We start from the raw sequence: 14,938 nt of genomic DNA, 5'->3' as shown, positions 1-14,938 counted from the left end.
TATTGTGAACTATAGCCTTAAAATTATTAATGAAGAATTAATATGCTATGGTATCACAATTTCTTAATATCTCTGAACATTATGCGTCCAACCTTTATGAAGAGAGACTGTGCCTTCTGGACACAGAACACAATCATAGCAGCAAAATTTATCTATTTCCTTCTTTTTCCTGCTGTAGCCAGGATAGCAATAGTCATTACACAGAGAAATAGGCAGCACCTGCACAGAAACAAAAAAGAGAGTTTAGGAATAAGAGATAAGTCTTCTTCAGTATCACGTGAAAGGGAGAAAAAAATAGAATCAAACACCGCTTGCTCATGAATGGTTCATTCAAATGCAAGCCCCCAGCAACCTATAAGACCAGAGGGAAAATTAATGAGTATGTCAAACAATAAACTTTCCCTTTTATATACTCAAGTATTTGTAGCTGTGTCACACCTGATTAAAGCTTGGATGCCAAACAATTCGATCATCATAAATGGTTAATTCTTTGCCCAGAGGAGCCTGTGGTTCCAGTCTTCCAACCTTGATTCGAACCACCGATCCATTGTGGAACATCAGCCAGTTTGTAACATCAAAGCCAGTAACTTGTTCAGCATTTTCATCAAAGCGCACAGTGTCTCCAGCACTAGTATTGATTACGATACTCTTTAGAAACTGATGCACCTAGATTGAAAGAAAACATGAACAAAGGGAAAACTAGGTATTGTAAGTATTTAAGTGAGGATCACAAGCATCTCTCTTAGTCACCTAAAAACAAGCAAAAATAGTAACTCAATATGCCTTTGGTGTCATTTGGGTCCCTTTGACCCAAAACAGAGCAAAATGAAAGCCAGACATATTTATTTATTTTTAATGGAATTGTATTCCTCAAAATTGGAGTGCCTTGGGAACAAAATCTACCCTGGTTTTGTTTAAAAAAGTTTTGAGTTGCAATTACCTGCCATGACTGTACATTCTGAAATGCCAGTCTGTCTCTTCTCAATCTTCTGTGTTTCAAGTTGGATTTATATATTGCATGCAAAGCATGTGCCACAGCATATACAGCATTGTAGACATTGTAGCTGTGGCCTGTTGCCTTCATTTCAAATAAAATTCCAGGAATGTCTTCCAATTTCTCCATCCCAGTACAGCCTTTCTTCTCCTCTTCCTCCTGTCCCTTAGATATTTTTAACGAACAGCTGAATGACTGTTCCCAGAAGTCCTGAATAAAACCATCTCTTTCGGTCCAGGAAGGCCTTATAATCTGAATAAACTCATTAAATCCTATCAGCTGGTTTGAGTGAACAGTGAAGGTCATAGAGCCATGAAATGTTTGTATATCCCAGAGTTTCTGAAGAGAATGTGATGCAAAATCCCAGTGGGATGTAACAATCCAGACTTTACACAAAGGTGGCAGTGAAAAGAATGGTGCTGCCAACAGCAAAATTCTCAAAACCATAAAGGAAGGAGGTTCTCCATAAACAAACATTATATTGGCTTTTCTCTCAAAGACAATTTTATAGCTTTCCAGACGTTCAAAGCCCAGTTTTATCATCTCATCCACATAATTCCACTTTGGCATTTTTACTATGAAATCATAGCATACACCATTCTGGGAAAAGATTGGCAGAATTGTCTGTAAAAACCTGTCTCCTCTGTCATCATCCACAGCCCAAAGCCCAATCCATGTCCACCTGAAATGCTGAAGTAACTGCACAACTCCCTTGTGCTGGTACATTTCATTTGGGACCATCTGGTACAAAAATGGAAAGAGCCTTTTGGCACCTTGTACTGGCAGAAATGATCCATAAGTGAGCTGTTCAGATGGAAAAGATAATGTTATGCCCCTGAATCACAAAGTTGCAGGGAAGCTGTGGGCCATCAAAAACATTACAAGATAATTCATTATAATTGCAGATAATCCAGTAGGCTGACATGTTCAACATCCTGCTTACAATCTTAGAATTGTAGAGTTTGGGTCCTATGGTCTGGGAGGAGAACACAAATTTGTTCAGTGGCCAACACCTGACCACCCCCTTAAATAGGCTAGGGGTGGGCTGATTTCAGCCCCAAGCCCCAGCCTCTAATTGGCTGAGTCGGCACTGCCCACCCTTACCTGAGGGTCTGATGCAGCTAGGGGTGGGCAGCGCCAGCATCCCCTCCTCTGGCTACACCTGGAAGAGTGCAGCTTCCCTGAACCACCACAGGTGTGCCATTCAGCAATGGCTGCACACCCAGAGTCCCAGGTGAGCAGATATCCAATGTGACCTTTCTGGATTTTTCTTTTAAATATATGGTGTGATGTGAAAGTGAGGGTGAATCTTTGATTTTGGCGTGCTTCCCTAGGGCCAGGGGAGCAGGTTCAGATCTTAGAGGAACGAAACTAAACAACCACCAGACAATTATTGAAATATTTGCTTTCCTATGGAAGACTCACATTTGGAATACTAACTCATTAAAAGACTTGAAAGATAGCTGCACCATAAATCTTATTAAAGGAAGGAGAGTTGGAAGAAAGCCCAGAGCCTGGAAGAAAAAATGCTGAAATGAAAGACGAGGCCACTGAGGGGACTGTACTGAAAATTAATCAAAGGACAACAACACAGAATAAACTGCCTCCTGCATGTTAATAGAAATACGGATTTGATGGACATGACAGAGAGTCATGACAGAGAGTCATACAGCAGGGACTGTGAAGATAAAACAATGGGTTAAGATTGGACTTATGAAACTGGGGGAAAACAAGAGAGAAGAATGCAGGAACAAATGAAAATGTTCTCTCGACATCCAGAACATGGGAAGTCCTTCTGAAATTTATTTAATTTGGAATGTATAATTGGCCTTATTGTTTGTATTATGATGTGGCAAGATTTGATTTGATTCATTACCAATTGGAATGTTATTGATTGAAAATTAATAAAAATTATTTACAAAAAAGGAGAGAGCAAAGTAGCTTCTTGAAGGTAAGATGAAATGATTCTTGAAGATGGGATCCTCCATATTCCATCCCACTCATTGCCATTGATTTCTTTGCCTAATTCAGTCTCCCGTACTATGTGCAAATCCTTTGCATTTCCCATGTAATATTCCACAAATCAATGAAACGATACCTTTCATATCACAGTGGGATTCAATACACCTTGATTCAAATATCTTAAGAGAATGAGATTCTTCCCATCTTTCTTCAACATATTTAGCAAAGTATTAACAATATTGGAGAAGCTGGAGCCAATTAGGGTGCAGATCTTTTAGATTTTCCTTTAACCTTTCTTTGGTTATTGCTCTGCGTTTACATGGTAAATCTCAAATTCCATATAAACCTCTGTTTTCCCATTCTTTATATTGCCAATATTTATATTATTGTCTAAAAGCAGGGAGTTAATGGGGATGTTTCAAGGACCAAGATTTTCCCTTGATTTTCCCATGTCAATATTGTTTTTGAAAAGGCTCTGTCAATTCCTTTTATCACTGAATCTGATAATTTTAAGAAGGAAAATGTTGACATGAAAGGGGCAAGTTTGATATGGAGCCAGGCATCTTCTGTTTCATCCCTAACCAGTGGGATTAATGATTTGATTTGAAATGCTGTGCAGTAGTTTGAAATTTAGCATTCCCAGTCCTCCCTTAGACCTGTGCCTATATAGCATATACACGGTATGTCAGCAGCCATGAAATGGACACATGTCACATGAGGTCTGAGTAGCACAAATAAAATCCAGCTATTAGTTTTAGTACCTTGGAAGCTATGGTTTCATTAATTCAGCCTGATATTTTGATTTTGTTCAAATGTAACCAGAGCCATGAGCAGAGAACGTTTTGTTATGGTGTCCAGTTTATGGTACTCTTTCCTGAGTAAGATTTGCTTGCTGTCCCTTGCTCCTGCTAGCAAATCTTATAAGTAACTTTAAAACTTTGTTTTTATTTGTCCAGGCCTATTTAAATGATTGTTCATTGTCTTTTGCTGATGTTTTTAACTGTTGTAATATTTTTGTTTCATGATTCTTATTAGACTTTCATACTGTTAGCTGCCCTAGGCTCCCAGTGGAGGATTAACAGAGTAAAGAAAGTGATATAAAGAGATAAATAGCTAGATCAATCATTCTTAGACCTCTTTCACACATACGACTACTGTCATGTATGCTACATACTATAGAAATTTATACTTTGCATTTTGAGCTTTATACCTATCCTTAGAAATGTTAATAACCTTTCCACTTTTTATCAGATACAGATTGATATGGATTACTTCCAAACTTATACCTGAGTCATTGATAACATTATTGAAAATTTCAGTTCAGGCTCATAATAGAGCTTTTTTTTTTGGGGGGGGGGTGTCCAGTTTAACCTTCTTCCATTTTGATGTTAAGTCTTTGATGAGCAGTAAATGAATACTGTCTTCTAATAAGCTGTCTATCCACTAGATCAGAGGTTTTCAACCTTTTTGAGTCCATGGCTCCCTTGGCCAGCTACATTCTCTGAGCTTCAGAGTCCACTTATGTCAACCCTTGCCTGCAGAGCCAGCAGCCCACCACCCCTTTTTGAACACCCTCCTTTGTGGAGTGTCCCCTCAGCCTCTTCTCCTCTCCCCTCTCCTTTGGATTTGTCTGGACAGCTGCTGCCACTGCTCCTGGTCTCTGAGTCACTCCCTAACCAAAGTAAAGTGCCTCCTCACACTGACTTATGGGGAGCCTTGGGAAGAGGATACCACCCCGCCTTAGTAGCCAGATGGAGACTGGACCAAGCCGAACATGAGGCATACGGCCACACAAGCCTTTGGGAGGCAGAGATGCCAGAGGGTATCATAGGAGGGAGGGACAGAGGTGAGTGTTGCCCACAGCACCCCTGATTATCGTTCAAGGCACCCCAGGGTGCCATGGCACACTGGTTGAAGACCACCACACTAGATGATACTATCACTTAGCCATCATTTAATCTATTTGTTAACCAAAATATAGCAGGACACATTTTCAAAACTTTGTGGAAATCTAGATTGTGTGTCACAATTGTGAAATCTCCATACACTCATGCACACAGCTTACCTGTGGGATCTTGTGAATTGCTGAAATGATGGCCATATTAGCAGAGATTTCAGAGATGCACCCTCCAATGAGAGCTATCAGATTGTTCTGAATGTGACACTTAAAGTTAGGGACGAACCTCTGTTGTGCAGAAAGCAGGCTGAGTGTGGCCTTATAGGTCATCCTTGCAGTGTAGTAGCTATTGAGGATGTGGAATCCCAGAGATATATTTGATAAGATGTTGGGATTCTCATTGATCTCTTTGACAGCAAATGCTAAGGCCAGAACATGCTGGTAGTTCTTTGGTACTGAACTGAAAAAAAAAGTACAGCCTGGTTTATTAAAACAACATGAACAGCAAACCCAAATTATTCAGATTCATTGTTCCTATGAATGAAACATGATGGTATCCTATATACATGGTAATATGAAATGAAATATTTTAAAGACAAGAAAACTGGATATATCGGGGGAGGGGGAAGGCGGACAAATGATTGTAATAAATCATTTAAGTATTTTTTATGCAGTTATTCTGCAGATGTCCTAAAAATACACAGGGTGCATTAATTGTAAAAGTACATAAAGAACAGTATTTCTTAGTGATATGTCCTCAGTAATTATGGTCACTGTATATTTTAGAATGAGAAAGGAAGAGAGAATAATGGCTTACACGGGTTCATTAATCAAGATCTGTGTAGGCGGTTTGATGAAATTGAGGCTATCATACAGGACGACAACTTGAGAAACAATCTCACCGATGATAAGATCTCCTGGCTGGTAAAATTCATGAGGAATAGGGAGGGGATCATAATATATACTGCAATTAATGGAATGTTTATTGTATACAGTATGGCAAAGCAGTATGAGAAGCAGCATCAGCAGAAGTATGATCCTATTGACAAAACTTCTCTTCCCCATGTATATTTCCATGGGGAGATATTTCCATGTATATTTCCATAACTCCAGCATTATTTCTGGCTATCAGTTTTTCTATTGCCTCTGTTGATTGGAGTTACTACACTGATTTTACTGTTATATGTTACCTGTATTAACTTTGCCTTTGTTTGCAAAGGGGAAAAAATAGTGGAACCTTGGGGCAATATCTACTAATTCATCCAAATGCTCATGAAACACATAAGGACAAAGCAGGGTCCATGTGTGTGTGTTAATAAACACTAACAAGCTCCAAGTTTTCACAATAAGAATCTTGCATGCAGAAGATTAACTGGGCAAGTAGAAAGGTTGAGAATGAGGGGTAGTCATTATTTAGATAAAAATTGTGGCAGAACTAACTGTATAAATGAGGAGGGGAAATCACACACAGAAATGTCAGTGGTGTCTGTGCCTAAATAGTGTACTCAACATCATTAAGATTTATATATTTTATCATATGCTGATCATTCATGGCCCTAACAGGCACCAGGTGTCCATTGTGTAAAATAATGAAAATCAGTAATTTTCATAATGATAGGTATTAAAAAATGTTCTAGTGTGCTTTTGACTATTGGAGAGTCAACACACACACACACACACACACAAACACACATAATTCCTACAATTCTGAGGGATAATAGATAGCTAGAGGCACATATCCCAGTAAGTCCAAGATACCTCTGCCAAGAATTAAAATTATGTTCACTCACAAATCATAACATAATTCTTAGGAGATCCCTATTCCTCTGCCAGAGCTACAATTCCCAGAGTGGTTTAACAATCAATCCCTCTTCAGGGGTAACTCTCTTCAAGGGTAACAGGGGAATTGTAGAGCAAGTGGAGTATAGATTTATCCTCTACTTTTATCATGAGCAACTTTATCCAATGATGCTCAAGTAGATTGGTGCAATGAATAACTGTTTCCAAAAACAAAACAAAAGCAAAATCCCATGTTGTCAGTTTGTTACATTTGGCTTCATTGAAATTGCAGGATAACTTTCTGGCTAGGAAAGCCACACTGAAGATGATAATGAAGAATAAGCCTTTGTTTGCCCAAATGTACCAAACTCCCATTTAGTAAGTGCATGTCCAATATTTTTTTCACCTATTTCCTGCTTCTTGAATTTTTGCTATATCTTCACCCAGTCTAGTTTACCCCTGAGCACCGAAAAGACTTTTGGGGTTCACGTGGTGTGAATCCTAGCTGCATTATAGCATCAGTCCACATCACCCTAGGAAGCATAGAAAGGGCAGTATCTGACAATAATGGCTCTGCTAAAAGTGGAACAGGCCTGCTGGGCTTCTATCCTTCCTTTGTCTTTAATTTGGACCTGCATATAAAGTGAAGAAGAAGCTCCATCAGGAATCATTGGATCTTAACTACTAATCTCATGCTGGCTGGTGGGAAGAGGCTGAACTTTCACTATACTGGAAGTCAAAACAAAATAAAAAAATTCCTTCCAGTAGCACCTTAAAGACCAACTAAGTTAGTTCTAGGTATGAGCTTTTGTGTGCATGCACACTTAAGAAGTGTGCATGCACACGAAAGCTCATACCTAGAACTAACTTAGTTGGTCTTTAAGGTGCTACTGGAAGGAATTTTTTTATTTTGTTTTGACTATGGCAGACCAACATGGCTACCTATCTATACTGGAAGTGTCTTTCCTTTCTTAACACAACAGAAGGAGAAGTGATGTTGTGGTATATAAACTCTTGCAACATTCTTCCCATCAATGTTTTCAGTTAAATACATCTAAGAACAGAAAAAAGAAATGAAATTATATTCTTTCATTTTTTGTCTCTTTCCTCTTTGCTCCCAGCTGTTCAGCTATGGCATCAACAAAACAATGCAGCATTTAAGGGAACAGATGCAATAATCCAGCTCTGGGGGAAAGTTGACACAAAACTCTTTTAACCACCCATTTTCCCATTTCTGAATTTTGTTATACCTTCATTCAGCCCTAACTCAATGAAATAGTTTCTTTGATTGACCTATGAAGAATCTGAGCTCCAGTATAGCATTAGCCCTAGAACTGTCAGCCCATGTAATATAGTATAGGAAATGAAAAAAACTTGTCTGTTGAAGACCAACCTGGTGTTGGAAGATTTTAACTATGGCCTGCTTATCAGATTAATGTTACTGCTAATGCAGACTATCACCTTGGAGTTTCTATAACCAGGCTATGGAATCTGAACAAGAAATGCTTTTGATTCAACTGAGATTTAGCCCCACAAAGACTATACTCTCATCCCTGTGAGGAAGCCTTTTTTGAAACTGGAGCCCCGTCAAATATTGTGCTGAGGCAGAACAAATTGCCTTTGATTGCACCTATTCCTTTTAAAATGTTACAGGATGTTCTTTCACATATCCATTCATCTGGAACAAAGAGTCCACACCAAGCTTAAGCAGTTAGCCACCTGAAAGTTATATTAATGTGTATGTCTGAAGCCCCAGGTGTTGCACCAGATTGTTCTCCAGAATATTTTGGTGACCCTGTGGAGCAACACAATTTGAATGAAACACGTGAATTTATTTCCAGTTACATATTCAGGAAAGCATGGAGCATGAGAAGTTTTGTGAAAGCATTATTATACAAATTAAGGAGAACTTATCATAGATCCCAGATGCCTCACAGGGATTTGTGCTTTTGCTGCATGCTAATCCATCCTGCTCCCATGGCCCCACCCCACCCCCTGCTACTGTTCAAATAGCAGCACTATAGTCTGCTATAGAGGAAAAATCCTATAGTGGGTCAAGTGAGGGGAGCTGTACCTGGTGTAAGTCTACTCAGAGGGGGAAAAAATGTGTGAAAACACCCATCCATGGATTCCTATCTATTCTTCTCAATAACATTTCCTGTGAAATATGTCTAAGAGTTGGAGAAAAAAGAGATGAACTTATATTCTTTCATTTTTTCCCCTCCTGGTTAGTTGCTCCCTGGTGTTCATCTCAGGCCTCAACACAATTATGTAGCATTTAGGGGAAAAGATGCAACTCAGTAAGCCAGCGCTAGAGGACAAGATGGAGAAGATCTCCACAGCTACCATGTATTTTCCTTTAGTGCTCAGGTAGGTTGGAACAAAAGACAACCAAACACTGCAAAACACCAACATGCTGAAAGTGATAAATTTGGCTTCATTGAAAGTGTCGGGTAACTTTCTGGCAAAGAAAGCCACAATGAAGCTCACAATGGATAGGATGCCCATATACCCGAAGGCACAGTAAAGCATGGTAGCTGAGCCCTCATTACATTCCAATATCATTTCCCCACTCAATGAGTGTGTATCTATATCTGGGAATGGAGGTGAAGTACTTAACCATAAAGTACAAATACCAGCTTGAATAAAGGAGCAGGCAAGGACAATAAAATTAGACAATCCTTTCCCCACCCATTTCCTCATCTTGCCTCCAGGTTTGGTTGCTATGAATGCCACTACCACAGTGATGGTCTTTGCCAGTACAGAGGAAAGGGCCAAAGAAAAGATGATGCCAAAAGCTGTTTGTCGGAGAAGACAGGTCACCTTTCCAGGCTGTCCAATGAAGAGAAAGGAGCAAAGGAAGCAAAGGAGTAGGGCTACAAGGAGGATGTAGGTGAGAGTCCGGTTGTTGGCTTTGACGATGGGAGTGTCCTTGTACTTCACAAAAGTCCCAAGTACTAATGTTGTGATCAGAGAGAAAGAAATGGCAAGGATAACTAGGAGGATCCCTAAGTCTTTTTTGTAAGAGAGGTAGCTTATAACCCTGGGAATGCATCGAGTTTGGTCGTTGTTGGGATGCTGGTCTGCTTGACAACTGACACAGTTATCCATGTCTGAAAAAAGGAAGATGTTAAGTAGTTTTGGATGTAGCCAGAATGCATCTTGCTGCTTTTTTGCAGTTCTACATAGTGACTTAAACTGAGCTGATGTACTTAGTATTTTTAAGGAAAACAATAAATTCCTGATTCTGACCTCATCACAAGACATTATATCATTAGGTAACCTTCTTACAAGCCTTTCTTTCTCAGTTTTGCACTAATCTACAATGTGGGAATAATAATATTAATTTCTCTTGTAGGGTGGTTATAAGAGTTCTGTGGTGTTTTCTGTGGCAGTACTTCAAGCACTCACAAAGTACTTTTCACATGCCAAGAATTACTACAGCTATAAATTAGGATGTAAGTAAAAGGTAAAAGTAAAGGGACCCCTGACCATTAGGTCCAGTAGTGACCAACTCTGGGGTTGCGGCGCTCATCTCGCTTTATTGGCTGACGGAGCCAGCGTACGGCTTCCGGGTCATATGGCCAGCATGACTAAGCCCACTTCTGGGAACCAAAGCAGCACACAGAAATGCCGTTTACCTTCCTGCAGGAGTGATACCTATTTATGTACTTGCACTTTGACGTGCTTTCAAACTGCTAGGTTGGCAGGAGCTGGGACCAAGCAACGGAAGCTCACCCTGTTGAGGGGATTCGAACCACCAACCTTCTGATTAGTAAGTGCTAGGCTCTGTGGTTTAACCCACAGCGCCACCCGCGTCCCTTAAGGCAACATATATAGTTGGTCCTAATTCATCTTCACCATTTTATGTGGTTGATTAGAAAAATCTGTATTGAGAATGATATTCTTGTATATTTTATGAATCACTCTCTCCCCAAATAAATACATGAATAAACTAGTAGGTCTTGTTAATGAGATTTGCTTATCTCTTTATATTATGACTTTTACCCTTCTGGTAAGAAATCTTCCCTTCTGGACATTGAGAACAATCATAGCAGCAAAATTTCTCCCCCTCCTTCTTTTTCCTGCTGTAGCCAGGATAGCAGTAGTCATTGCATACCGAAATAGGAAGCACCTGTACAGAATTTTATAAAAGATATCAGTAATAAGTGATTAGCTCCCTTAAATCATTCTCCTCCAATATAGTGTGTGTGTGTCTGTGTGTGTGTGTGTCCATGAATCCAAGGCCCCAGTTGCCACACATGTCACTAATTTCTGTAGCTCAATATCTACAGAAGGCCTTTTTTTTTTTACTTGTGCAGTCCCCCCACAAGTATTTTGAACTCTTCATAGTAAAAGTTCTAACTTGCATTAGCAGCCTATGTGGGTAGAATTGACAGTCAGTCATTAGTATGTGGAACTAATTGGGATGGTCAACAAAGAGTAGGTGCAGCAAATTAGCTCCTGCCCACTCATCATGTGATTTTAATTTTGTGAGGTGTGGGCAGTTGAATAGGGTTGGTGAATGCTACCCAGCATAGCAGTTACAACAAACCTGATTAAAGCATGGGTGCCATGTAATTTGGTCATCTTTAGTGGTTAACTGTTTGGCTGGATGAACCTGAGGTTTCAGACTTCCAACTTTCACTCTAACCACTGAGCCATTAGGGAAGAGCATCCAGTTTGTAACATCAAAACCAGTAACTAATTCTCTATTTTCATTGAAGTACACACTGTCTCCAACACTGTTGTTGAATATAATGTGCTTTAGAAAGTGATGGACCTAGATTGAAAGAAATATTAACAAAGGGACAATTAGGTCTTGAAATTAATTGTGTGAGATTCATGACAACCTGTTTAAGTTTTTCCCTCTTTTTCCCTCTCCTGCTCTTATGGAAAATATATTTGTGGACTTAAAGCTTTATATGATCCTTGCTCTCTATTTGCTCCATGATAATATAACACTATTCCATGTTATTGTCAGTACTTTTAAAAATGTGAAAAGCTGGTAAAATATAAGGAAAACAAAAAATCAAATTTGTTAGAATTGTTTTATGCAGATCAGCACCTGCTTTTTAGCTCTGTCTCAAAATTCACTCAGAAAGAATGGATAAATGAATGTTGTAAACAGTATTGAATAACCTGCCATGGTTGCACCTCTGGAAATGCATATTTTCTTCCATCTACCATTCTTCTGTGTCTGAAATAGGATTTGTATACGGCATACAAAGCATGTGCCACAGCATAGACAGCATTGTAGACATTGTAGCTGTGGCCAACCATGTTCATTTCAAACAAAATTCCAGGAAGGCTCTCCAGTTTCTCCTCCCCTGTGCAGGTTTTCTTTTCTTCCACTTCATTTTCCTTAGGCATTTTTAATGAGCAGTTGAATGTCTGTTCCCAGAAGTCCTGGATAAAACCATCATATTTTGACCAGGAAGGTTTTACCATCTGAATGAACCTTTGGAATCCTACTGGCTGATTTGAGTGCACAGTGAAGGATATAGAACCATGGAAGGCTTGTATATCCCATATCTTTTGAATAGAGAGTGATTCAAAATCCCAGTGGGAAGTTACAATCCACACTTTGCCCAGAGGTGGCAGTTTGAAGAACGGTGCTAGAAACAGCAACAGTCTCAAGCCTTGAAAGGATGGAGGTTCTCCATATACAAAGTACACATTGGCTTTTCTATTGAAGATCACTTCATAATATTCCCATTGCTGTAAAATCCTGTTTAGAATTTCATCTAGGTAATTCCATTTTGGCAATCTTACTATGAAGTCAGAACAGATATCATTCTGGGAAAGCATTGGCACAATTGTCTGTAAAAACCTGTCCCCTCTGTCATCATCCACAGCCAAGAGCCCAATCCATGTCCATCCAAAATGCTGAAGTAACTGCACAATTCCCATATGCTGGTAGGTTTCATTTGGGACCATCTGGTACAAAAATGGGAATAGCCTTTTGACACCTTGTACTGGCAAAAATGATCCGTAAGTTAGCTAAAATAAAATATATACATATTTTTCTGATGGGAAAATAGTGAGTGTTAAATCATTGAATCATTGTAGGGGTGAAGTGGGGCAAATTCTCCAATGCAGAGCCAGAAGATCTTAAACAGATGACTTCCTAGACCCACTTTGAAGAACTCTGGTAAGGGAGAATACCCCCATTGCTCCATTGCTGAATGTTCATTTCCACTCATAAATCCTGCTAATCAGTTCCATTGCTGAACTTCTCTGGTGCCCAATGAACTTCAGTCATGTGTCTAGTGTTGGTTTCAGCCTATTTCAGCCTATGTCTTTTTGTAATGGGATTCAGTAATTTATTGTTGTATTTTAATGATTTCCTTGGTGTATTTTATCCTAAAGTGAACATGGAAAACTGCATCTAATATCCCCAAGGAGGTGCTGTGACTTGATGTTAAATAACTGAGCATTTTAACATAGAAACCATGGTTCCATTAAAGCAAACTAAAATTTTATCAAAACAAAATAAAAAAATTCCTTCCAGTAGCACCTTAAAGACCAACTGAGTTAGTTCTAGGTATGAGCTTTCGTGTGCATGCACACTTCTTCAGATACACGTGCATGCACACGAAAAGTGTGCATGCACACGAAAAGTGTGCATGCACACGAAAGCTCATACCTAGAACTAACTCAGTTGGTCTTTAAGGTGCTACTGGAAGGAATTTTTTTATTTTGTTTTGACCATGGCAGACCAACACGGCTACCTATCTGTAACTAAAATTTTATCGACTCTTTTCCAATTGCTGACTTAGGTTTTGACTTTTTCTCAGCAAATGCAATTATGATACAATTTTCATACATACTACTACTACCATCAGACATCCTACACCCTGTAGCTGTGCATCTGATTGTTTTGCTTAAATACATTGCTTTGTGTTGCTTGAATTTAATCTCCTATGTAATATCTATTACATCAACAACAAAAAAATAATGTTATTTCTGCCTTCATTGATGTTAACAATTCTCCCACTCTTGCAGCATGTGCCACTCTTCATCTAAGTCATTGATAAAAATGTTGACAAGCTCATTCAATTCTTTTGATGATTACTTTTGAATACTATTTTCCAATTATCTGTGAATCGGCACAAATAAATAAATAAAATTAATATGTTGGTCTGGTTTGTGTATCTCAGAAAGCCAACATATGGCTTATTTATATGTGTGAATATGTGGGCTCCTGGAGAGGAATTCAGTTCTGCCTTCCTCCTCTCCTGAATTTTAACCGCAGGGTAGAACAACAGCTATGCCAGCCATGCCAGCTTTGCTTAGTATGTCTTGCAAACACACCCATTGTCCTCAAGCCCATATTTAACCAATTTTCTACCCAAGATATAACTGTGACAGATATCAAATGCTCATTCGATATCAAGATGATGTTCCACATTTGTTAAATTCCCATACCCCCCATTCATGGAGCTAACCTGTGGTGTCTTGTGGGTTGCTAAAATGATTGCAGCATTGGCAGAGATCTCTGAGATGCATCCTCCAATGACAGCTAGCAGATTGTTCTGGTGGTGGCACTTGAAATTCGGGACAAACTTATGTTGCGTGCAAAGCAAGCTCAGGGTGGCCATATAGGTCATCCTTCCAGTGTAGTAGCTATTGAGAATTTGGAACCCCAGAGACATGTTTGATAAGATGTGGGGATTCTCATTTATCTCTTTGACAGCAAATGCTAAGGCCAGGATGTGCTGATAGTTCTTAGGAGTTGAACTGCAATAAGAGATAACAGCATTTTAATAAAACAGCAGCAACAGCAATGAAAAAATGCAGGTGTAATCTTTGTCATCACTCAGCTGTATGCTTCCCAATTTGAGTTGTATCTGAAAACCATAGACAATAATGGATCAAGTTAAAATAAAGTAAGACATTTAATTAAATTATTCACCCCATGAAAAACTAAATCATCAAAATATTGTAGGATAATTCTTGTGCTGTTCCTAAATTTACTGGAGTGAATTCCTTTCAGTGCCAACAACAAAACCTAACTCAAGATAAAGTAAACAGATAGATGTGGCAATTATAATTTTCTCTTAGTTATTTAAAAGCAAAGTCTAAATGATGAAACTTATACTGTGTGGTACTCTTCATTCATTTTTTTAATCACTTACCCAATACACTGAGAAACTTTGTGCCAACTCTTTCAATGAAACAAAAAATACGCAAAAATATGTACAATTTATATTAAGTCAGCTGAAGGAACTAGAAAGGTGGGAACAGACCGTGCAAACTGCAGAGCTGTGAAAAATATGAAGAAAGAAACGTGGCAAAGTTTC

The 14,938-nt window shown here is 39.0% G+C and overlaps 1 protein-coding gene across 1 annotated transcript in view; it reads right to left on the bottom strand.

Moving 5' to 3' along the window:
* Positions 1 to 12,572, bottom strand: part of LOC309326921 (vomeronasal type-2 receptor 26-like) — a gene marked incomplete at both ends in the record, with an annotated part of 101,695 nt that extends 89,123 nt beyond the window's left edge. Inside the window, 3 exons of the mRNA XM_081835950.1 lie at positions 10,641 to 10,767; positions 11,237 to 11,415; positions 11,820 to 12,572. Coding sequence (XP_081692076.1) covers positions 10,641 to 10,767; positions 11,237 to 11,415; positions 11,820 to 12,572 — 1,059 coding nt within the window. The remainder of the gene's footprint in view (positions 1 to 10,640; positions 10,768 to 11,236; positions 11,416 to 11,819) is intronic.
* Between the last annotated feature and the right edge of the window lie 2,366 nt (positions 12,573 to 14,938).

The sequence above is a fragment of the Podarcis erhardii genome (genome assembly GCF_964252035.2).
Source record: "Podarcis erhardii genome assembly, chromosome: 13".
In the NCBI taxonomy this organism is placed as follows: domain Eukaryota; kingdom Metazoa; phylum Chordata; class Lepidosauria; order Squamata; family Lacertidae; genus Podarcis; species Podarcis erhardii.
This window is presented reverse-complemented; position numbering and strand designations above follow the sequence as displayed.